The sequence below is a fragment of the Mchenga conophoros genome, linkage group LG4 (genome assembly GCF_057382185.1).
Source record: "Mchenga conophoros isolate Kocher_MC1m ecotype Shallow Benthic linkage group LG4, M_conophoros_male_GT1.1, whole genome shotgun sequence".
NCBI classification, from domain to species: domain Eukaryota; kingdom Metazoa; phylum Chordata; class Actinopteri; order Cichliformes; family Cichlidae; genus Mchenga; species Mchenga conophoros.
Genome location: NC_140529.1, coordinates 21,986,784 through 22,009,575, shown reverse-complemented (window position 1 = coordinate 22,009,575; position 22,792 = coordinate 21,986,784). Strand labels below are relative to the sequence as shown.

At 41.5% G+C, this 22,792-nt stretch overlaps 1 protein-coding gene across 5 annotated transcripts; it reads right to left on the bottom strand.

Moving 5' to 3' along the window:
* Positions 1–54: 54 nt before the first annotated feature.
* Positions 55–22,358, bottom strand: rhot1a (ras homolog family member T1a). 5 transcript variants are annotated; one of them, XM_085270989.1, is made up of 20 exons: positions 21,980–22,358; positions 17,387–17,445; positions 17,201–17,282; positions 16,896–16,939; positions 16,751–16,804; positions 16,019–16,071; positions 15,591–15,699; positions 12,798–12,899; positions 12,230–12,328; positions 11,908–12,016; positions 11,632–11,752; positions 11,405–11,489; positions 11,118–11,263; positions 10,889–10,989; positions 9,408–9,538; positions 8,652–8,735; positions 8,371–8,493; positions 8,090–8,292; positions 6,674–6,796; positions 55–1,133 (listed from the first exon to the last, which is right to left on the bottom strand). In XM_085270989.1, the coding sequence occupies exons 1-20, from the start codon at positions 22,014–22,016 to the stop codon at positions 1,016–1,018; spliced, it is 1,983 nt and encodes a 660-aa protein (XP_085127115.1). In that variant the 5' UTR covers positions 22,017–22,358; the 3' UTR covers positions 55–1,015. The 5 variants fall into 5 exon arrangements, with proteins under 5 accessions (XP_085127115.1, XP_085127116.1, XP_085127119.1 ...); XM_085270990.1 differs by having other exon boundaries at positions 16,896–16,936; XM_085270991.1 differs by having other exon boundaries at positions 1,089–5,721.
* Positions 22,359–22,792: the final 434 nt, after the last annotated feature.

Below are 22,792 nucleotides of genomic sequence, written 5' to 3'. Positions count from 1 at the left end.
CTATGACTGCTGCTTCTATTCAGTGACACACACACACACACACGGTGACATAAGTGGGTGTAAAGGTCATTTATTACAGATATTTAAAACCATTTCATTTCTCCTTGTCCACCAGCATCCGTACGGCACAAGTCGTTATTAAAAATGCCGAAGATGAAGAATGACAAGACTCAAAGTGGGGAAAAGGGCGAACAGCTGTTAATATAATGATGCCTGGTTTAAACGGTGCGTCTAACTTCATAAAAATATAAGGAGGAAAAAAGCTTTATTCAAAAGGCAGAAAAACAAAAATAAAAACAGAAAGCAGGTAGTCGTTCACCATGAAAATGGCTTCGATAATACTAAATACAAAAACACATGAAAAAGAAAAAAATCCCAGAGTTTCATGCGGTGCACTCGGAAAACAGACGAGAGAGAGAAACAGGTTAATAAATTAAACACACAAAATAAACAAGTGCACGGCATCCGTGACCTTTTTAGTGTTAGATGCAGCGCTCTTTGTCCCATCGCCTCCTGTTCTGGCTTTAGCTTTGATCCTAAAATGTTTTTTTAAAGGAATACATACATAATACCTGCATATGCACATCTATAAACAGATTCAAGTCCCTTTGTGGTGGATCTGTGGATGTCTGCCTCTCTCTGGTGTCCAAATATCTAATTATACTGACCTGAGGAGGTGGGGGAATTAAAAAGAGGACTGGACCAGCTGACTACTCATGTCTAATCTCACCTAGACTAAACCAACAGACCAAACGACGCCAGCATTTACAAACCGAGGTGATGTTTCAAACGTAACCTGCCCCCCTCTTCAAAACATAAGGAGAAAAACACCACACTCCCTTATATAAAAGGTACCTATAAGTCTGCACGTTTGTTCATGGTGACCAAGAAATGAGGCCTGGCTGGTGGGTCAGGCCGTCTTTGTGAGTCTTTTCTTTCCCCAGGTATGAGTGGTGGGAGGAGAAGGGGCAGAGTCAACAGAAGGACCAGAGAGGGGAAGTCTGGTTCTGTCTGATCACCGCTGTTTGAGAAGCGCTCTGTACATGGCGAAGCCCAGCACGGCAAACACTGTGGCGCCGACGCTCGCCCTCAGCCAAAAGGTGGAGTTCTTCAGGTCTGCCTGAGCCATGTGTCTGAGAGAAGAAGCAGGAAACACACAGAGAGCAGGTGAGAGGCTGGGAAAATACATGAATAGCAGAAAAGGGGAGCAGCTTAAAACACAATGACGAATCTAGTGCCACATTTTCCATCTGCTCGTAAAACCACAACGAGAGAAATTGCCAAATGACACAACAAAGTCATGTGTTTCCCCCTCTGGGTGAAAACTTCCCAAAGCCTGACCACATATGACGAATCCAAGGATCCTCTCATGGCAGCATGAAAGGGAAACACATGCCTTCTCTTGTCATTGTTTGTTTCAGTTTGGGATACGTAAAAAAGGGAAAGAGCAGAGTCTTAAAGAAGCACCTGCTATGTACCTTAAAGGATTGTTAAAATTATATGGAGCCCAGGTGGTGTCTAAACTAAATAAATTTGGTATTTCTAGTGCTGCTGATTGGATCATTTCTCTATAATTTGGCTTCATCTCCTCTCACAAAGGGCAGAGAACAGTTTTGATACAGAGCGCTTTAATTTAAATGAGGTGTAGAGTGAAATAAATCTCACACCTAAATATACCTGTGGCAACAATGAGGTAGGCAACGCATTATTTTAAGATTAAGCGCATGTGTGTACATGACACCACCTGAGCTTCATAGAACTGCGTTAACACTTCTAAAACAACAGACTGAGCTGGAAGGAAAAACAAGGTGAACTATGCAGCCTGCAATGACAGGTAAAAGCAACGGAGGAGGAGGGAGGAGAAAGGGAGTAACCCAAGTGCCCCGTATACATAATATACTGATTGTACAGCTTCATCAGAAATTTGAGAAGCTGATCTGGGGACAGACACGTCACCACTCAACCCTTCAAATGTCCTGTTACTCCCGTAGGATCCAAAGAAAAGCCAGACTCATGCTCCATCTACTGAAAAAAAGAGGAAAACGCCTCTGGCAGTAGATATCGACATGACTCTTATAGGTCAAAACCTGATAAACCTGCTGCCATTATGAGATACAGTCACATGCATGGAGTGTTCGCCCATCCTTCCACGGGTATAAAAATCAAACATCCCCTCTCTCTATGATTTCTGTTGTTACCTTTGTGGAGGAATTACTGGTTCAGCGGAGGCCTCCATAAAAGATGGACCCCACCTCCACGATGGAGATGGCTGAAACCTGCTGCTTCAGGCTGAAATCGTCCTCTGACAGCAGGCAGCTTGCCTCACCACCACCACCCCCACCCCACAAACTCCACCCAACCAGGCAGCCTCTCACACAGTCACAAAAGGAGTCAAATGCAGCAGGTGAAGCAGGGAGATACTTTGAATTTGTTAAACAATCAACACATTTATCACAGCCAGAACCGCTCAGTTAGTGATTAAAGCATGAAACCCGGTTCAAGCATCCTCCACAATGCAGCGGAAGTTTTCAGGGGCGGCAGTGGTTTCTACGAGAAACATTTTCCCTAACAACCAGCTAACACTTTCTTTCTAGGGATTTTTTTTTACAGAAGGCGCAGTTTACTGAACATCAAAACTTCCTGTAAACATGTTTTAAACACAAATTGGTGTTGGCATAGTAAACGATGTTTGCTTGGTTGCTAGGCAGATAATTCATACTCCATCATACAATATATGCCAACATCTATTTTTAAACACGTGTTTATACTTTAGTCATTGTTCATTCATTTAGTGAAATCACTTACACAGGTTCTCATAATTGCAATTAACATGCAGCACGTCATGACACGCACAGTTACCTGTTAACTGAGTTGCCATAGCTACGGGATATATGCAAATAAGTATTGCACAGCAGGAAACCTGCACGTGGCCCTCAAGCTGTCATCTTATCAGAAGAATCTCTTCTTCAAGGAAGCGAGGTGAAAGTAATGACAGCATGTTGTCACGTGAGGAATCTGGACGGATGTTTTCATAAGACCGTTAAGAATCTTACTCTTCTTCCTGTTAAAAGCTAGTTTTTCCTTCCCGTTGTTGCCAAAGCGCTTGCTCATAAGGTGTCATATGATTGTTGGGGTCTTCTAGTTTTTTTATTGTATTATTGTAGGGTTTACCTTGGAATATAAAGCACCGTGAGGCAACTGTAGTTGTGATTTCACAACAACAGTTGTTGCTGTAGAAATAAAATGTAGACTCTGTCCCTAAGAGTTTATCCTTTGTTTCTGGCGTCGAATAAAGGAAGGATGCACGTCCTTTACAGACTACAGTTTACACGGGGTCTGCATCTGCACTGCTGTCGTTTGCTTTTACCAAACTTCCATCAAAACTCCGTTTCTGTGTGGACTCTACACCGTGCCTGTGGTCCGGTCACACGATGCTGGTCTGTGCAGGCATTTACTTAAAAAAATTTTCAACTGTGGTTTTGTAGTCTGAATCAGTAGGAAATGGTGATGGCTATCTTTATAGGTTATCTGACCATCAACTCATTGACATAAATAGGCCTGCAAACACAGTCTATGGGCGGCTACTGGTAGAAAATCTATTTCCAGCCATCCTAATATCCTGTTTGCTCAGAAAAACATTCGCGTTTTGGTCTTTTTTTGTTTGCTTTTTAAACACTTGTTTGAGCTAAAAAGAATATAGTCAGGTTTGGTCTGACCCAACAGCACTTAAAAATATAGTCTTTAATCACAGGAGACGAAGAAAAAAAAAAAAAAAACAAAAACCCGGAAATATTCACGAGGGAGACTGAAGCCGAAAAATACTATGTGTGTGGGAACTGTTTTTACATAGAATGAGGAAATGGCCACATATATGTGGTGCATACTGTATATACTTGGTTCTATATTACATTATATCCTCTTTAACAGTAAAAACTATTTAATACACTTTTTCAGCAAAATATATTTTCCCTTTTAGTTGATGTGAAGTAGTTATTTTGGTTATTTCTTCTTCTTTTTAAAAAAAAAAAAAAAAAAAGGAAAAAAGTTTTTATTTATAACAATGACAAAAATACAATAAAATGCACCAATAAGATAAACAAAATACTAAAAAGTCATCTGTATCGCCCAGCTCCACCGAGTCCGAAAAGTAGGCCAAACACCACCTCTGAAACAAAAGCTTGAACACAATCATGATACCTGACCCACTTTCATTTCATATCTCAAACAAAAGCACACAAACACACCATAAACAAGCTGTATAGTTTGTTACCAAATAAAATAATAGTTTGTGTTCTTGGCGTGTTAGATTCTTTAACAACAGAGTATAAAGGATGGTCTGTACTTGTTACTCAGTTAATTTCTAATCTTAATGAGCACTTTGGCTCAATGCACCTTAATCTCGATGCTTGTAATCAATCAGAGCTGAAATGTTCCTTTAATGTTAGATTTTAGGTTGTCAGGCCCTCACTCTGCCTGATTAAGGTCACTGATAACAACTCCCAGAGACGATGTCGACACAAGGGTTAGTTGTTGGGTGCAACACTTCATCTAGCCCTGCCTGAGTGACTAACAATAATTTACAAAAATTAGAAACGTACGCACTCAAAACACATTTAAACACATTCACACCCGCAGTGTAGCTCAGCAAACCTGCACCATTAAATTCAAACACCAAGCTCACTACACTGTACAGACAGATGCAGAACCTTCCCCAACTGCCAGCAGATGGCAGTATTTCACAGAGGACTGAGGCATGCCCTTTAAGTACAGAGGCTGAAGTGAACAGGTGAGCCATGCAGATTAGCAGAGAGTGAACACATGCAAGAGGAAGAGGATGAGGGGCAGCCACAAACGTGTGCGTGAACACCTACAGAGTGGAAGGAAGAACACAAAGACAAGAAATAGAAGACAGGAGGGGAAAACAGGATGAAATGACCGAGTAATTGGAGAAGAACAAAAACAATCAAATTCAATCATTTAAACACATTTGATTTCAAACATCAGTTCATCAAGTCTTAACCCTTCAGGAGGACAAGAAACAGACTGGTTTAGTTTTTATTTTGCCCATTAAGAGCGATGCTTTTCAGACTAATGTCTCTCCTGTGGGCGCAGACTTCAAGGTTAAGAATGGAAATGGAAACAAAATGAGGCTGAAAACGTCACAAATAATCAAACAGCTGAAAGAGGAGCTGGAAACAGACGTAACAGGCTTTTGCTTTTTAACATACTTCTCTGTGAATGAAATCAAACATGCAAACATGTAGAGAGCAATGACGTTTTCATTTTGAACCACAAACAAACCAAAGAAATTGGTTGTTTCTCATTTTGTGCACACAAAGCCTGTTAGTCAGATTTACTGTCTGCGTATCCACTGCAGGACAGGAGGGGGCACACGTGACTCGGAGAAAAGCTCTAATACACACCTGGAATCATCAAAGTTCCTTTTTTATCATTCAAAATTCAGGCCAACATAAAAATTCTGTTCTTTAGTTTTAAAAAAATTCACAAATATAAAACGATCAGTTAACTGGGGCTGAAGTTTCTTTTACTGCATGTTAGTGTGGGAGTCAGTATTAGGAGCCGAGTTTGTGGTGCAAGCATCATGCATCGCAACACAGTCACACAGGTACCTCCCTGGCTACCACGCTGTTTGTTAGCTGGCACAGCACCGTCACAGCTCGCCGTGTCAGACTGTACAGAGAGCGACTCGGCTGCCTGGAGCTGGAGCAGAAAGCGAGATATCTGACATCATTTATAGGGAAGTTACTCCCAGCAGTCCTAAATCACAAGCAAAGAGTTCCTGCTTAAGAGCTTTTAACAAGACTTTTATTAATTCATTCAGAGAAATGCTGAGCGAAGACAGCAGGCCGTTAGGGTCTACAGACAGTTGTGTCTGGCCTGTGTCAGTGAATGTGAGAATAGTCAATATGCTGCATGTAAATTGATGTAATATTATTCCAAATGTGTTATGATTTTAAAGTTGGAAAAAGAACTTCTGGAATTTTAGGAAATGAACCATCTGCAGCATCAGAATCTGTCTGCAGCTGATAGAGATAAACTGACGTCACAGTTTAAGCTTGAATAGCACAAAATCCACACACAACTGCATCGACAGTCAAGCAGCTGGTTTTTGTGTCATTGCTACAGCTGCTAACTCTACGCATCCCTGACGACCTGCCTGAGAAAGTCTGAGGACGCATTTTCCCACACGGTGCAGAAGATTTAAAGACCTTCAGCTCTTATTCAGCTGAAACAATGACCTCTGGGAAACACGATCATCATTTGATAACAGAGATTAACTGTTAACTATATTATTAACTTTACTACTGCTAACGACTTCATCACTGTGTTTCTCATTGAGCAGAGAACAGCCTGCTCTGTACGAGTACTATAACCCAACCGTGGCAGGAAAAGCCAATAATTTATCAGCAGAAATATTTAAACATAACGTAAAACCAATAATGGTGTCCCCCTCTCCTTACAGTTGATATGCAGTGTAAACTGAACCAGTGGGGAACACTTAGGGAAAGCAGAGGAGCTGTCACTACCACCAGTGTTAGTGAGCTTGGGTAAAGCCTCTCTGCGTCCCATCGTGGAGGTCCAGCCCCAGGATCGGAGACAGAGAGGAGGAATGAGTCGATGTTAAACACTAGAGTTTATTTTGTGTATGAACCTGTTGAACACGACCGTGCGGAGTTGGGCCTTAATGCTGCGCAGCAGCTCCAACTTGAGGAGGTTCTGACAGAGGCAATATGTGCACCTGTTGCAGGCACACATGCAGTGGAGACGGGCGTGGCTGCAGAAAGATACACAGAAATGCGTGTATTCACCACCACGCCAACACACACACACAAACACAGAAGGACACACACTCACAGGAGGAGGGACCAAAGCCTGACAGATGAAAAGCAATTACATTTGTTTAACTGCTAAACTACATCAAAGCATGACCTTCACTGTAATATGAAACCTGCACTGCTGTTGGTTACCTCAAACTCTTACTTTCATCCAATGGAATAGAATTATTGATATCTGTAACACAAAACGAGAGGAAAGGAGGGAAAACCACAAAACAGACATCACAACTAAAACAATCTCAGACTGACGTTTTGTCAGCTGCTTTTACTTTTAGATATTTCAGAGGCAGCTAAAACCAGAGAAAAACGTGGCTTATGCGATACGAGTTTTCAGAGACCACAGTCACCTGTAAATAACAGACAGCCACAGTGGTTTCAGCTGACCAAACAAACTATCTGCAGCTTCACTGCTGAGACAGCTGAATCACTGAACTTGCTACGCATTAAAATGTAACTGTTAAACACCTTTAGAAACTACTGACGCCTGAGTGATGGGAGCTTATTGGTTTGACACAATAAACTTACCAACATTTACGCTACACAGTGAAGATCCGGGCAGTTTTGTAGAGTTGCACAGGAAGCCTGAGAGTTTACCACACAGCATGCATGATAATGCTACAATTACCAAGCGCTGTACGATTAAAATCAAAGTAAAAAATCAACACAGCGCTGAGTTTAAAGCTCAGACTTTATTCCATTTCATCTAATAACTGAGTTAACGATAAGTCGCCGGAGCAGTCTACTCTCTGGCTCTCAGCAGAAAGTCGCCTTTCAGTAAGCACTTCTGCTTAAATCTACTCAGATTAATGCTCTAGAGCGCAGCAGATCCAATGATTTCAGATTTTAACCAATAGGATTTGTGGGCTGCTACAATGAGCTTTAACGGGCACATCCCTTAAGTGCCAATTAATTAAGCTACTGAAATCCAATCTGCTCAGAGAGCTTTGAGGACTTAGGACACCCTGCAGGGCCCATAAATGAAAGAACTGGCTGCAGTGTATTTCAGAGTGTCAAGTCTTCGCGTACTGACCGGTGTGATCGAATGATTGCAAAAATCATTGGGTTAAGGTCTAAACTGTAAAGTTTCAGTGCTACACAACACATTGAAGGCAGCTAGTATTCATTTTCCTAACATCACTGAGTGCTAAATGTCATAAAATCACCCAAGAGAGGTAAAAGAAGCATAAGTGGGAAAGAAACAGTGAAGACTGTAGCTGAATTTTAATGCTTACGGGTACATGGCCATGGTGGTGAGTCTAGTGTAGATGTCTTTGCTGGGTGCTTCGTTCGTGCTGCAGGTGAAAGGCTGGGGTGGGTGGAGCTTGTGTTTCCGGCAGAAGTCATGCGGCGACAGGCTGTAGTGCTGCCGCACCTCGTGCAGGTCCGACTTGGCGGCTATCACCACACACGGCGTCTTGCTGTCTATGAAGTATTGCTGCCAAACACAAGAACTCCGTGTCAGGAGGCAAGACTTTTAAAATAAGGCCTGATAAGACGCTCTCAGTTTACACACCTTGTACACTTTTGCGCAGTACTCAAACGAGCGAGGATTGTTGACGTCGTACACCAGGCAGACCACATCGCAGGCCAAGTCCGTCTCCGTCAGGAAGTCAAAATCCGGCATCACCTCGTGGAGCTTGTAGTGAGCAGGTAGGGCAGGGAGCAGGGACGGAGCAACAGAGCGTGCAGACGGAGGGATTAACATTTGTAATGCTGAAACTCAGTAAAGCACTCAGATTATGTAACAGTAATCCAGCAAGCAGCTGATGACTCCTCAGAGTAAATGGATCTTACCAGCAGGTACTTCTCCTGACCGTAAACGTAAGTCGTGCTGATGGCATAGAAGGACTTGTGCTCTTCTCTAATCCGCCTCTGTCGCTGTGGAGGAAAGCAAAGCCAGTGTCGCCCGTCAACACTATTGTTTTATTTATTTATTTAATTTAGGGGGGAAAATCCTTTATTTTACATTATGTAGTTAATTTTTGATGATTTAGATTACAAATATAATCTCATTAAGAACGGCAAAATGTTATTAGGGGTCCAAGCTGTGTAAAAATGCACAGAACCATCCATCCAGTCTCTTCCTCTTATCCAATTCAGAGTCAAAGTGTGCATGTGTGACTCTTGAGTGCCATCCATCAATCAGTGACAGATGATGATGATAATAAAATGTTGATCCAGTGTTGAAAGTGAAACAGAGTTCACATTCAACACTGGATCTGTAAGCAAAATCAACAGAGCTGCAAGTCCTCCTGTGATGTGCTCCATGTAGACAGGGTAGGAAAAAATGGCTTAATTACGAGCTTTGCATTGGTTAGAATTTAGGCTTCCTCATCATGGTGACCATTATCCTTAAATGCTGACAAGTTAATGTAAAAGTCCTGAAAATTAACCTTTTTTTTTTTATTACTCACCATTTATAAGATCTGTACCTATATTCACTTCGTACATCCCACTTTATTTTGTACATATCGGAAACAGTTGCGATAGCTGCAGAATTAGCATGTTTCATAAAGTTTAACAGGCTTTCTGTTAATGATTTCCACTGACCTGCAGGTTCCTGCCGAGAAATGCTTGGAGGAAGCCGCTCTTCCCGCTGCCCCGTGCTCCTAAAACGTTGCAGCGGAAGACGCTGCGCTGGGTCTGCTTCTTCTGCAGGTCAATGCGCTTGTTACGGGTCACTGAAGGAAAAGGAAACATTTTTCTTGTAGCTTTATAATACAATTAGTAATATACAAAGCTGGCAAAAGTACAGAGATTCTGTACTTAACCGGATCTGAAATGTACTCAAGGTAAGTAAAATGAGCTCGTTGGAGGAAGTTTCTTTTTTGTGAACTGAACCTTGTGCTATTTTAACATAATGATGAAATAACATACATGCGAATACAATTTAATTATACTCAGCTTGGAAAATAAAAATTAAAAAAGGAAAATAAAAACATGCATCTCTCTATTTTCTGTTGCCTACATTGTAGATGGTGACTTTGCCTCAAAACAGGAAAATGAGCACAATGAGGGGATAAAGTGGATTCAGCAGGATCCCTAAAATCAGCAGTAATGGATCAAAACTCAACGATTTCTACTGTGCGCTGCAGTAAATTTTCTTCGTGTACAGACTGTGATCAGCTGACCTGCTGCTCTTTGTGGATGGACACGACTGAATTCAACCAGATGTCAGCAGATGTTTCACGAGTTGTCCTGGCTGATTTCCATCCTCTACACTGACAGTACACTGCTTATGCTGTCTTTATATTGGACTCCATAAATGAATCTCTGCTACACTTGATGTAACCTAACTCTGACTATGACTCCACAGCCACTGTGCAGCAGTCACAGGCTATACTTAACTCTAAATCCATCACAGTACTGCAAACTAACCTGTTTATCCTGCACTAACCTGCAGAGGATTTTCATGCAACCTTTAAAAAGCACAGTCTACCTCAGTTTGATTTGCAGCATGTTTTTCAATAATAATTTAAAAATATATATGTCACATGTACAGACCCTATATGTGATTTTGCTGATGTTTGTTGAGCTGATAAAAACACTGCTTTTGAAATTACCTGCCACTCCTTTTATTCTCCCTCATCAGTAGAGCTAGCTAGATGCGAAGCAGCGCAGCCACAACTTACAGACACCTGGAGTCGTTCCAGTGTTGCGGCAATAAATACATAATTCAATAAAAACACCCTCTCTTTAACCCCTGACTTTGGCACGCGTCATCTCTTTTTATGAGACATCCTCTGCTGATTAATAAACAAACAGGGCTGCCTTTAATCCGTTTCTGTTTAGGCTCAAACGTGTTTGATGTTTGGAGGTTTGCAGTGACAAAATATTAACTCAAATGCGTTAAAACCAAAGGTAATGAGCCTGTTTTTAAAATGTAAAGACTAGAAAGTACAGATATTTATTTAAAAATGTTGGGAGTAAAAAAACAAAAAAACTACTCAGGTAAAACACAAATACCTGAAAATTGTACTTAAGTACAGTAACAAAGCATCTGTACTTTATTACTTCCCACCTCTACCTACCTGTAATTGCAGCCGCTTGGGATTCCTGCTCATAGATGATAGAGTAGCCGAGGTAGCCCAAGTACTCCAAACTACGCTGCACATCCAGATATGTTGTTAACCTACCAAAGGAAAGGAAGAGAAGTGAGAAGATTTTACATGACTGAGAAGTGCCTGTTAATCTGTCCCAGCGTGAAGTTTTTCAGGGTGCATGAAGTTAAAACAGATGCGTAACAATATGCACACTCACGTCCACTGGGAGAGGTATCCCTGGTATGTGAGCCATCCCTGTTCATTAGTGCAAACTGTGTTGTTTACATCTGGACCCCAGGGCATGTAGGGAAACACTTTGAACAAGTCTTTCACCTCCTCTGGCGACAGCGCGCAGTCTCTGTCCTGGAAGACCACAGAGACAAACACACACAAACTCAACTGAGCACAGAAAGGTTCATCTTGCTGAAATCTAGTCGTAAATATGGAAATAAAAGTGCTAAGGGAAAAAACAAACCAACAAACAAAACAAACATGACCACTCACTTTGTCATGCTTGTCAAAGACACTCTGAAGAAAGAGGTAAGCGTTGTGGTTAAGCTCCGTGGTGCAGTCTGGAGGGATCTTTATCCTGGTATAAAGAGAAGGAACAAAAACATACGTTTTGGTGAATTTGCAGCTTTCTGGTTTTATTCAGGTACCTGCTTTTTTCTCCACTTCTTGCTTTAAATTGAACACCTCTCAAAGTGACATGCAAACTAATCTGCACTCACAGGGGGAACAGGTACTCCTGCGTGAGCTCCAGGTCGTCGTCATAACCGAACCTCCTCAGCACGGTCCATGTGGTCTCGTGCCGACCTCGCTGTATGAAGAGGGTGTGCAGGAAGAGGAAGCCTGCAATTAAAAAAAGAAAAAGAAAAAAAGTGGACACAATTTGAGAGAGAGGGTGAACACTCAGAAAAGTGATTCAGACAGTACAAATTATGTTCACAAAGCCACCAAGTATGAGAAACACATAAAAACAAAGGAAGAACGGGGCAGTGTCCGACCTTTGAGCGTGAGCCCGTTGTCTTTGACTCCATCCATCATGTTTCTTCTGACCACGTTCTTTACGTCCTCTAACGCCTGGGGTGCCAGTGGTGTATTGAAGCATGTTCTCTACATGCATACACAACATATATGCAGTTTTCAGATGCTGCTGCTGTGACATGTGTTGTTATGAGCACATCGTTTCATGTCAAAGCCCATCTCCCTAAACCCGTTACAGGTTGTTTTCCTCATATACAAACAGACCAACGCTGAACCTTACACCGTCTCAGTACTCACAATCTAACAAACAGACGCTGATGTTATTAAAGAGGAAAACATTACCTGAAAGAAGTTGAGCTCGCTGTCATTAAGGGTGCCGTCATTGTCCAGGTCAGAGATTTTAAATATCCTGGTTAAAGCCTTAATGCATGAAGGCTTCAGCTGTAATACAGGAGAAAAACCATTTTTTAGGAGACAAAATGCACTTCTATGATGCACCAAGATTTAAATCTGCTTTTCTTATTTCCTTAGCTTTACTCTTGATCTCCAACATAAAAACAGGCCACAGTGAGGATAAAATACATGAAGAACAGATTTAGGTGATTCTTGCACAGTTGCAGAGTTTATGACGAGTGTAATCAAAGGATAATGCCGTCTCAGACCTACAGCCTGGTCGGTGTATCCCTGACGACCTAGTGAAAAATCTTTTCTAGTCTGCTCGTGAGTGGTTGCTACTTGTTGCCAGCTGAAATCGGTCACAAAGAGGATGCACTTAAAACTTCCTTGCGATTGGTTGCCAACAGATTGACACGGCTGCCCATAGTTTCCACAGGTAACTCCACCAGGTTTCTGAAAGCTGCAAACCAACATTTCCATTAAAGCTACCTGTGTTCAACAAGTCAGAACCCACCTCCTTCTCCTCTGGGCAGTACAGGGGTCCTGTCGGGTGGAGAACGGCCTTCTGGGCGTAGTAGAACAGCTCGGAGATATTCTTCAGGTTTTTTGCAGAGCACTGAGAGAAAAACAGGCCGCCTTATTTTAAACTTTTATTTACCAGGAAGTGAAACTCTTGAGATTGAGAATCTCTTCTCCAAGAGTATGATGGGTATGACGAAGGCATGGCTGACAGAACATGCTTTTCATTAGCCGGAGGTTTGAACCCAGAGCCCTAACCGTGAGGCAGCAGAGCTAACCACTGACCCACTGTGCAGCTCAGGTTACCATGTTGTTATGAATGGTTTCCAATAAACAAAAAATAAATGAATAGAAAAAAGCTGAATGCATGAAGTAGGTAATACTAAAGGATGGAAATTCTGAACATTATACGGGGTACTGCAGTCCATATAAAAAACTGACTTAAAATGCAGCTTACTGTCCAAATAATTCTGATCATTTCCCCTTAAAAACATCTCATTTGGGGGGGTTGAGTAAATGCAGACTTTTATCTTAAACATGATTTTCTAAAAAGCTTCATAAAGACTGTACTTTAAACTGTGCTGCTGCTTTTATTTTTGACACAGTTACAGTGGGGCAAAAAAGTATTTAGTCAGCCACCGATTGTGCAAGTTCCCCCACTTAAAATGATGACAGAGGTCAGTAATTTGCACCAGAGGTACACTTCAACTGTGAGAGACAGAATGTGAAAAAAAAATCCATGAATCCACATGGTAGGATTTGTAAAGAATTTATTCGTAAATCAGGGTGGAAAATAAGTATTTGGTCAATAACAAAAATACAACTCAATACTTTGTAACATAACCTTTGTTGGCAATAACAGAGGTCAAACGTTTACTATAGGTCTTTACCAGGTTTGCACACACAGTAGCTGGTATTTTGGCCCATTCCTCCATGCAGATCTTCTCAAGAGCAGTGATGTTTTGGGGCTGTCGCCGAGCAACACGGACTTTCAACTCCTGCCACAGATCTTCTATGGGGTTGAGGTCTGGAGACTGGCTAGGCCACTCCAGGACTTTCAAATGCTTCTTACGGAGCCACTCCTTTGTTGCCCGGGCGGTGTGTTTTGGATCATTGTCATGTTGGAAGACCCAGCCTCGTTTCATCTTCAAAGTTCTCACTGATGGAAGGAGGTTTTGGCTCAAAATCTCACGATACATGGCCCCATTCATTCTGTCCTTAACACGGATCAGTCGTCCTGTCCCCTTGGCAGAAAAACAGCCCCATAGCATGATGTTTCCACCCCCATGCTTCACAGTAGGTATGGTGTTCTTGGGATGCAACTCAGTATTCTTCTTCCTCCAAACACGACGAGTTGAGTTTATACCAAAAAGTTCTACTTTGGTTTCATCTGACCACATGACATTCTCCCAATCCTCTGCTGTATCATCCATGTGCTCTCTGGCAAACTTCAGACGGGCCTGGACATGCACTGGCTTCAGCAGCGGAACACGTCTGGCACTGTGGGATTTGATTCCCTGCAGTTGTAGTGTGTTACTGATGGTGACCTTTGTTACTTTGGTCCCAGCTCTCTGCAGGTCATTCACCAGGTCCCCCCGTGTGGTTCTGGGATCTTTGCTCACCGTTCTCATGATCATTTTGACCCCACGGGATGAGATCTTGCGTGGAGCCCCAGATCGAGGGAGATTATCAGTGGTCTTGTATGTCTTCCATTTTCTGATGATTGCTCCCACAATTGATTTTTTTCACACCAAGCTGCTTGCCTATTGTAGATTCACTCTTCCCAGTCTGGTGCAGGTCTACAATACTTTTCCTGGTGTCCTTCGAAAGCTCCTTGGTCTTGGCCATGGCGGAGTTTGGAGTCTGACTGTTTGAGGCTGTGGACAGGTGTCTTTTATACAGATGATGAGTTCAAACAGGTGCCATTCATACAGGTAACGAGTGGGGGACAGAAAAGCTTCTTACAGAAGACGTTACAGGTCTGTGAGAGCCAGAGATTTTCCTTGTTTGAGGTGACCAAATACTTATTTTCCACCCTGATTTACGAATAAATTCTTTACAAATCCTACCATGTGAATTCATGGATTTTTTTTTCACATTCTGTCTCTCACAGTTGAAGTGTACCTCTGGTGCAAATTACTGACCTCTGTCATCATTTTAAGTGGGGGAACTTGCACAATCGGTGGCTGACTAAATACTTTTTTGCCCCACTGTATATCTGAAATCTAAGCACCTCACAGGATCACATATTTCTCATAGCAGAGTGACTGACCCCAGTCTGTTCCCACTGTGTATGTGCTGTCCCTCACGTCCACCATGCGTCCCTCTTTTAACCTCGTAACTAAGCCAGCTCAGAAGGGCAGGACCGAGCCGTCGCAGGCGGCAGAGGGAAATTTGAATAAACGCAGAGGGAGGCAGATTCCCATTCCCTCGCTCCATGACAGCCGAGCCTCACGGCACATTCACAGTCAGTCAGCAGGCCGTGGCCCCGGAGCGTGGTAATATAAATCTATTCAGGTCTCAGAGTGTATGTGCAGTCAGGATCTGGATTGCACTCTAAGAGCAGCTGGGGGTCAATCTGTCCTCCGCACAGGTTGTCTCACTCTGACACACTCTGCCAGTATTGGATTTTCAATCAGCCTTTTAAACTTTATTTGCAGTTTCACTGCTCTCAACAGTTTCATCAGACTTTGACATTTAACTGAGTGGGACCTCCAAACAGCCTCAATAGACCCAATCATAGTATGAGTCCAAGTGTGTGTGTCTGTTTGTATCACTTTTGCTTTACCTCTACACACGTCTCAATATCCTGGTATTGATTCATGATTGGCAGGATGGTCTCCATGCTGCTGTGCTCCACCAGGTCTGACTTGTTCCCCACAAGAATCAGTGGCACCCTGCAGTGAAGCCATTTATTACAGCGCAGCAACAATCAGCCAATCAACAGAAAATCAGACTAAAGCTAATTAGATCATGTGTTTTAATCATTGCTTTAAAATCTGCAGTTGGTTGCAGATATCTAAAGGGAAGGATTTTCCAGCCTCATTAAAAAAAAAACAAAAAAAAAAACTGTAAACGTGTTTATTCTGGTTGGAAGAAGAGAAAAATTAAACTACAATTTTTGACACTGTATAGACCAAACACTGAATAAGTTAAGTAAGAAAACGGTCGGTAGATGAGCTGATGATAAAAATAACCGTTAGCTGACGTACACACCTGCTGTCTTTGTCCGTTCTGTCGTTTATGAGAGGAATCCAGTGGCTCGTCACCTGGGGAAGGAACACACAATGACAAACATGCAGCACCAACACAAAGGTTTTCATTTAAATACATGCCTGGAATAACAAAGGTAACCCAGTCTGATGAAAGTACTGCAATATATTTGCAGAGTAATTCAGTCTGTGTCTATGGCAACCATCCCAGTAAAAGCTACTGGAAGTGCAAATCAAACATTTCTGCCGCAGTGTCACATTAAAAGCTTTTACCTGGTGAAATATGATCTGACTTTTATTATGAGGGATGCCAGTGACCACCGTGGTGTTTAATGGTATTGGAGTTGTTGCTGGCTCAGGAGGTAGTGCTGTATATCTCAAATGGGATTAATGAAGTATTCTGATTCTGATTCTAAAACAGCTTCATTTTTGTGTGTGTGAAAGGATGAATGTGAGCTTTAGTGTAAATAACTTCTTCTTTTGGCTTCTCCCTTAAGGGGACGCCTTCATCTCACCCTGTCACACCAACCACTGCATGTCCTCCTTCACTACATCCATTACTCTTCTCTGGCGTCACCCCAAGATAACATTAAAGATTGTTTATGGACAGTAAAATAATAACAGCAACCAGCTTTTGCCAACTTCTTACAAAGAAACCAACTTATGTCGAGATGAAAAAGCAAGTCGAGCCAAACAAGAGTAATATGAAACATAAGTACGCTGACACCAGGCTCACCTTCTCAATCGACTTCTTGTTGTTGACTGAGTAAACTATGCAGATCACATTAGCCTAAGAAGAGAAAAAGCAACATCACCTTATGAAGCACACATCAACAATATGCAGCACAAACAGGGCAAAGCAAGAATGAAATAACACCGACCTTTGATATTTCCTGATACAGCTGCTCATCTGACTGCTCTGCTTCTGTGCAAAAGGAAAATTAGTACAGTATTATGTTACCTAACACCTCGTGCTCACTTTGTTTTTCTCAAATAAAAATGGAGACACTTTCATGACCTACATCTTGAAACCCAGTGGAACAGATAAGAGGTGCAGCCACGCTCAAAATGATGTCAGCTGAACACTCAATACTTCCTTGTATCGGAAGGATTTGAATGGGCTTCTTTTATTAGCTACACTGTTCTTGTGTCAGTTTGAAAGACTGTGTGTAAAGGGGGGAGATACCCGAGTAGTCCACAATGTGTGTGGGCACCCTCTCCGGGGTGACATCGGCTGGGATGGTGATCTCTTCAGCTCGGAGTGGAACCTGGAAAACAGGACAATGATGTCAAACAATGATAAAATGACGGTCAACAGTGAACATTCAAAAGGAGGCTTTTAACCATAACCACAGTGCCTCATCACACATACCTCATCTGGAAACTCCTCACTGACTAAAGACATAATCAGGGACGTCTTCCCCACCTTAGCTGTAGAGCACAACAAGAAAAAGACAGAACAGGGTCATTAACATGCAAAAACGCTCTGCCATTTTCATGACAGATCCTGGTGATGTGTGAAATGACAGGAACAGATAAGAGCAGCTGAAGAGCTGCAGCCAAGTGCCACCGATCACAGCTGAGCGCTCACTAAAGGCCACCATCCAGTGAATCCAGAACATCGAGAGGTAACGCAGTCTGCAAATAGGCCTGCACTGGAAAGGCAGGTCAAAGAGCTACACTGTTGTGTGAATAAAACATCCAGAAATGATGAAAGTAAAGTCATGCAAAGTCATGTAAATGAGTAGTTTTAAACTCAAATTAGTGTAGATTTAGTAGGATTTAAGATGTTAAGGTGTGGTAGTCCACACTGTTGCCTCACAGCAAAAAAGCTCCTGAGTTAAACTCCATGTATGTTAATCTGGCCGGAGCCTTTCTGTATGGAGTTTGTATTTTCTCCTAGGGCTGTTCGATATAACAATATATATCGGATGACGATATAAAAAGGTCTATCGTTTCATTTTACGCTATCGTTTGTTTCGTGGTGTCGCAAAAAAGGCTGTTTACGAGTGGCTATATTAATTTCCTTAAAGTTCTCTCTTTCTCTTATATTTAATATAACCACACTACAGACGGACAAGCGCCTGTTTTTATGCGTTGTGGTTAGCAACAACGACGGTAACAGCTACATGACGCGCAGCTGGAAACACTTCCCGCAAGTCGAGCTGCCCGAGATTCACAGAATTTACAGAAAATGTTACATTTTTGTGATTTATATTGTTATCGGGATGATAGAATTCTTATATTGGGATATGAGATTTTGGTCACGTCGCACTGCCCTATTTTCTCCTCATGTCTGTGTGGGCTCTCTCTGAGTACTTTGGCTTCCAACCACAGTCAGAGACATGCAGTTAGTGGGGTTAAGGTAATTGCTGATTCTAAGTTCTTATTGTCTGTCTCTCTGTGTTAGCCCTGTGATGCACTGAAGACTTGTCCAGAGTCTGCTCCATCTCTCGCCCTACGATCGCTGGGATAGGCTGCACATTTACAAAAAATAAAAAATAAATGTATAACAATCAAGGTAAACAGCCGACAACAACATGATCTGTCTCACACACAGGACGTGGCCATTGCCATTTTGTTAATACAGGCAGTATTTATCAAGAAAAACCTCAAACTCTAGATCTAAGGACTGGGAGTGAAATGATGTGTTGACTGAATGATTAGTCGAATCCCACAATGCAATAAATGAAGCCAAAACACCCTGAAGCATGAGTGTTTTACAGCTTTGGAAATGTGGCGATTTGCTTTTTTCCAGCAAACTTACTTTTGAATCGTGAGTTGGACAAAGCTACCACTTCCCTGACATCACTGCTGATTCCTGTGACAGCATATTTTTTATATTTGTTCATTTTTATAGAAGTTAACAGTCAATTGCAATTATTTGAAACTGCAGCCCTGCGTTTCCCTGCCACTTGCCTCTCGGTGTGTTCACAGTTAATCTCACAACCTGAACTTCATAACACACAGGCTGGCACGTAGCTTTCTGGCTGCACCTCCTTAAGCACTAACTCTCCTAAAGTAGCAATGTGTGCCATCCTGAAGAGCCACAACTTGAATATAAATAGTACTGTCAACATGTGTGCTCAAAAGAGAACAAACAGACACGGTGAAACACGCAGGGTGGGACATGCTGGCTTTACAGGTAATTTCAAAGTCCTTCAAAAGGTCAGGATCTGTAAACATGCAGCTGTTTACCCATAATATCCTCTGCCATGTAAAACTGGCACATTTGGTCAACAAACAGCTCTTCAAAATAAAAGTTCAAATCATTTATTTAAGCACTGTGATAGATGAGCAGCCAGTGTGCCAAGCTGTCCAATGTATGCTGCAATAGGCAAGGTGAACCTTGATTGTTTAAGCAGAAGAAAAATGGATGGATGGATGATTTATTTAATATCTTCTGCTTCAAGCTTCCCGGTTCTGAAGCTCTGGGTCCAAAAAAAAAAAAAAAAACAAGAGTAAAGTGAGGAGATCACTTTGGGCTTCAGGTAGTTTACGTGAACCATTTTACAAGACAAAGAAATAACATTTGACAAACAGTGAACATTAACATTTTCATTTGCTGTAGTTTTTTTCTTGCTAAATGTATTAAACTATATTTTATTTTGACTTATTAAATAAGATATTTTGCTTCATTGTACTTAGGGCTGCCACGATTTGTCGACTAGTCACGATTACGTCGACTATCAAAATCGTCGACGACTGATTTAATAGTCGACGCGTCGTTTGAAGCTTTGTAAGATCACAAAAGACGCAGGAATAAGTGGCAGGATTTAAGAGTGTAATAACGGACTGAAACAGAAGATGGCAGCATTGCATGTACAAGGATGTCAGCTACCGTTAAACCCCGAAGAAGAAGAAGAAGAAGAAGAAGCAGCTGTGTCCCAGAATTCATAGCGCGGCCCAGCGCAGTTTCCAACAATGGCGGCAGCTAGTTAGTTTTAATGTTACTCTTATTATTCTTTCTGGGTCACAAAATAAACGTTTAACATATTTTCAGGCGAGAATGTAGCTGTGTAAACCTCAAATATCTGCTCAGTTTATCAGGACACCACATATTTTCAAAAGCGCTCCGACGTTTTCGGAGACATCTGTTACCCACTAGCTCGTTAGCGAGCCGGGGGCTAGGCTCACTAGCGCCGTGAGAACACCGGACTCCCCGCAAATCGTTTTCAAACCCACCGCCATCTTTCGCTACTCAGGTTAAATATATATATGAGTCACTTAGATAACTTAAAATGTTATTGTTTGGCTTTTTTTTTAGTATTTTATTTGTTCCTGAGTAAATCAGTTTGTCTGAGATTAAAGTTATAGTTTTTACACAGCTGAATAAACATCAAGCAGACAACTGATTATCAGAAGTGTGAGATGCTCCAGAATATACTCCAGTGTCCTGTTATATTTTAGATAGCAAGGAGTTTATTAAACTTCACCGAAACAATCTGCAAATTTCATTAAAATTTAATAAACTATCATCTTGTCTTTATTTTTAGTTAGCACAGACCTTAAACACTTAAAGCTGTAAGCTAATGATAGTTATAAGAGCAGATTCTGCTGGTGCAATAAGCTGTAGTTTTACGTCCAATGGATGATGATCTGATTAGTCGACTAATCGCAAAAATAATCGGTGACTAGTCGACTATCAAAATAATCGTTTGTGGCAGCCCTAATTGTACTACATAGATGTTAATATTTTTTTAATAAGAGATAAAGGTTTTTGTAATAGCAGTGCGTTTAGATTCTTTCACCCTCTTTCTCTTGTGTAGTTTTTATGTGAAATTTCTTTATAATTCCTGTATTTTTTTTAAACAAGCTTAAATATTTATTCTGTTTATTCAAACTATTTTACTATCGACTGTTTCATTTCAACAAGAACTTCCCAACTTTTGAAATGAATAAAGTATTTCTTACCTTATCTTATCATGTGTTATGTTATCTTAAGCCAACAAAACTTTTTATACCACAGAATGACCTTAACTTCAGGGTTTTCCCAGAAGTCTTTGAATTCCTGTGATCTTTGTCACAGCTCAAACTTTCAGACACTCTTACACCATCTAATCGGCACAATAGCCCTTCAATCACTTAATAATACAGAACTATCAGAATATGTCACCTACAAAAATACAATTAAAGAGGCCCAAAAAAAAAATCATGATTCACATATTTATTATACCCTGCGATGTCTGGGGGTGTTTATTACCACTTAATTACTTCTCTGCTTTGCTTACCAAGGCTGTATTCCAATTAAGAGCACTTTAGTTAATAAACTCCGTTTACATCCTCCTAAATCCTCATCGCTTGACTCCGATAAGCCAAATTACAGTAATTAACCAATTAAAGCAACTGTAGTTTTTTTTTTGTTTTTTTTTTAAATACAAATACTTGTATCACATCTAATCTGTAGTATTGATATTCTGTTTTAGGACTCTTTAGAACACACAGAGGTTTGCCTTCAGATCACTATCATGTTAACAAATACTACAATAATATGTTAAACCACCCTCACTGACTTGTAATTGTTCTGTTTGTGCATGCATGGTTTCAGACTCTCCCTGAATCCCATTACACATACTTTGAGAATGACTCACAAGCCAAAAAATGGTACACAAACATTTTCTACAGATATCAACATAAAATAGTTAAAGTGATGTCCATACTCCAAACTGGACTGTTTGGCTCATATTTTCCCTTCAAATAAGAAGCAGCGAGCCGAGCAGTGCATGTAAGACCTGATAAGGCAGCAGTCATGCACCATGTGATAATGATTTGGCCGCTCGACATAAACAAAGCCTGCTATTTATTCTAATAACAGGACCAGTCGAAGTGTGTGATTATCAAGCTCTGTGGGATAATGAAGCTATTCCGCTGACCCTCGCAGCTCATCACACGATATGTAACTGATACAAAGTAGCTGTAGCTACTAGCATATTAGCTAGTGAAGATTAAAGAAGTTGCTACTTACGCTCCCCTACAAGGAGTATCCTCACGTCCTTCCTCATGTTGGCACTTGTTTTCCTGCACAGAGGACCGTCTTTATTGTTTCATGTAGACCTCTGGATGCCGTCCTCCTCCTTAGGCAGTTAACTACCGTTGGGCCCTGCCGCTGTCAAACACTCCGCGCCTTTGTAGGACAAAACGGACGGACACTTTTCGGGTCCTGCTCGCAATTTTCCGCACGCTTCTGCTGAACTTATTGCTTATCCGCTGGTCAGAAAGACAACGTTTAATGCAGTATGTGTCACATATCTCTGTAAGCGCACGTTAATCGCTCTCTTGAAGGCGCTGGCAGAGGATTTCGCAGTGGATGGTTCACGGGCATGCCCGACCTACAAGACCGGGTATCTACGGCAAGCCAGACAGGACAAAACGCGCACCAGAAATTTTAAAAATATGAAAAGAAAACACTCTGTGCTGCTCCCTGGATTTAAAACGTGGAAGTGCAATGATTTGGCGTCTCCTGCCTGTCCAAATAAAATATTAAAAATTAAAACTTTACTAAAACAAGCAGCAAACAATATACCTGGTTTTATGTGGTTGATAAGATGACTGCTTTATAATGATATCTATATTTCTTACCTTTTGTGAACAGCTTTACACGTTAAACAGCTCAGCTAGTATTTTCCCCCAAAACAGGATATATGGACAAAGCTGGATGAAGTGTTTTCATGCCAAGGCATCGTAGTTTCTGTCAGGCAGCCTGTTATATCAGTGCTGAGGTTTTCCATCCAGCCATGTTCTTCCACATTCAGGGTGTTTATGGAAGCATCAAGTCAAA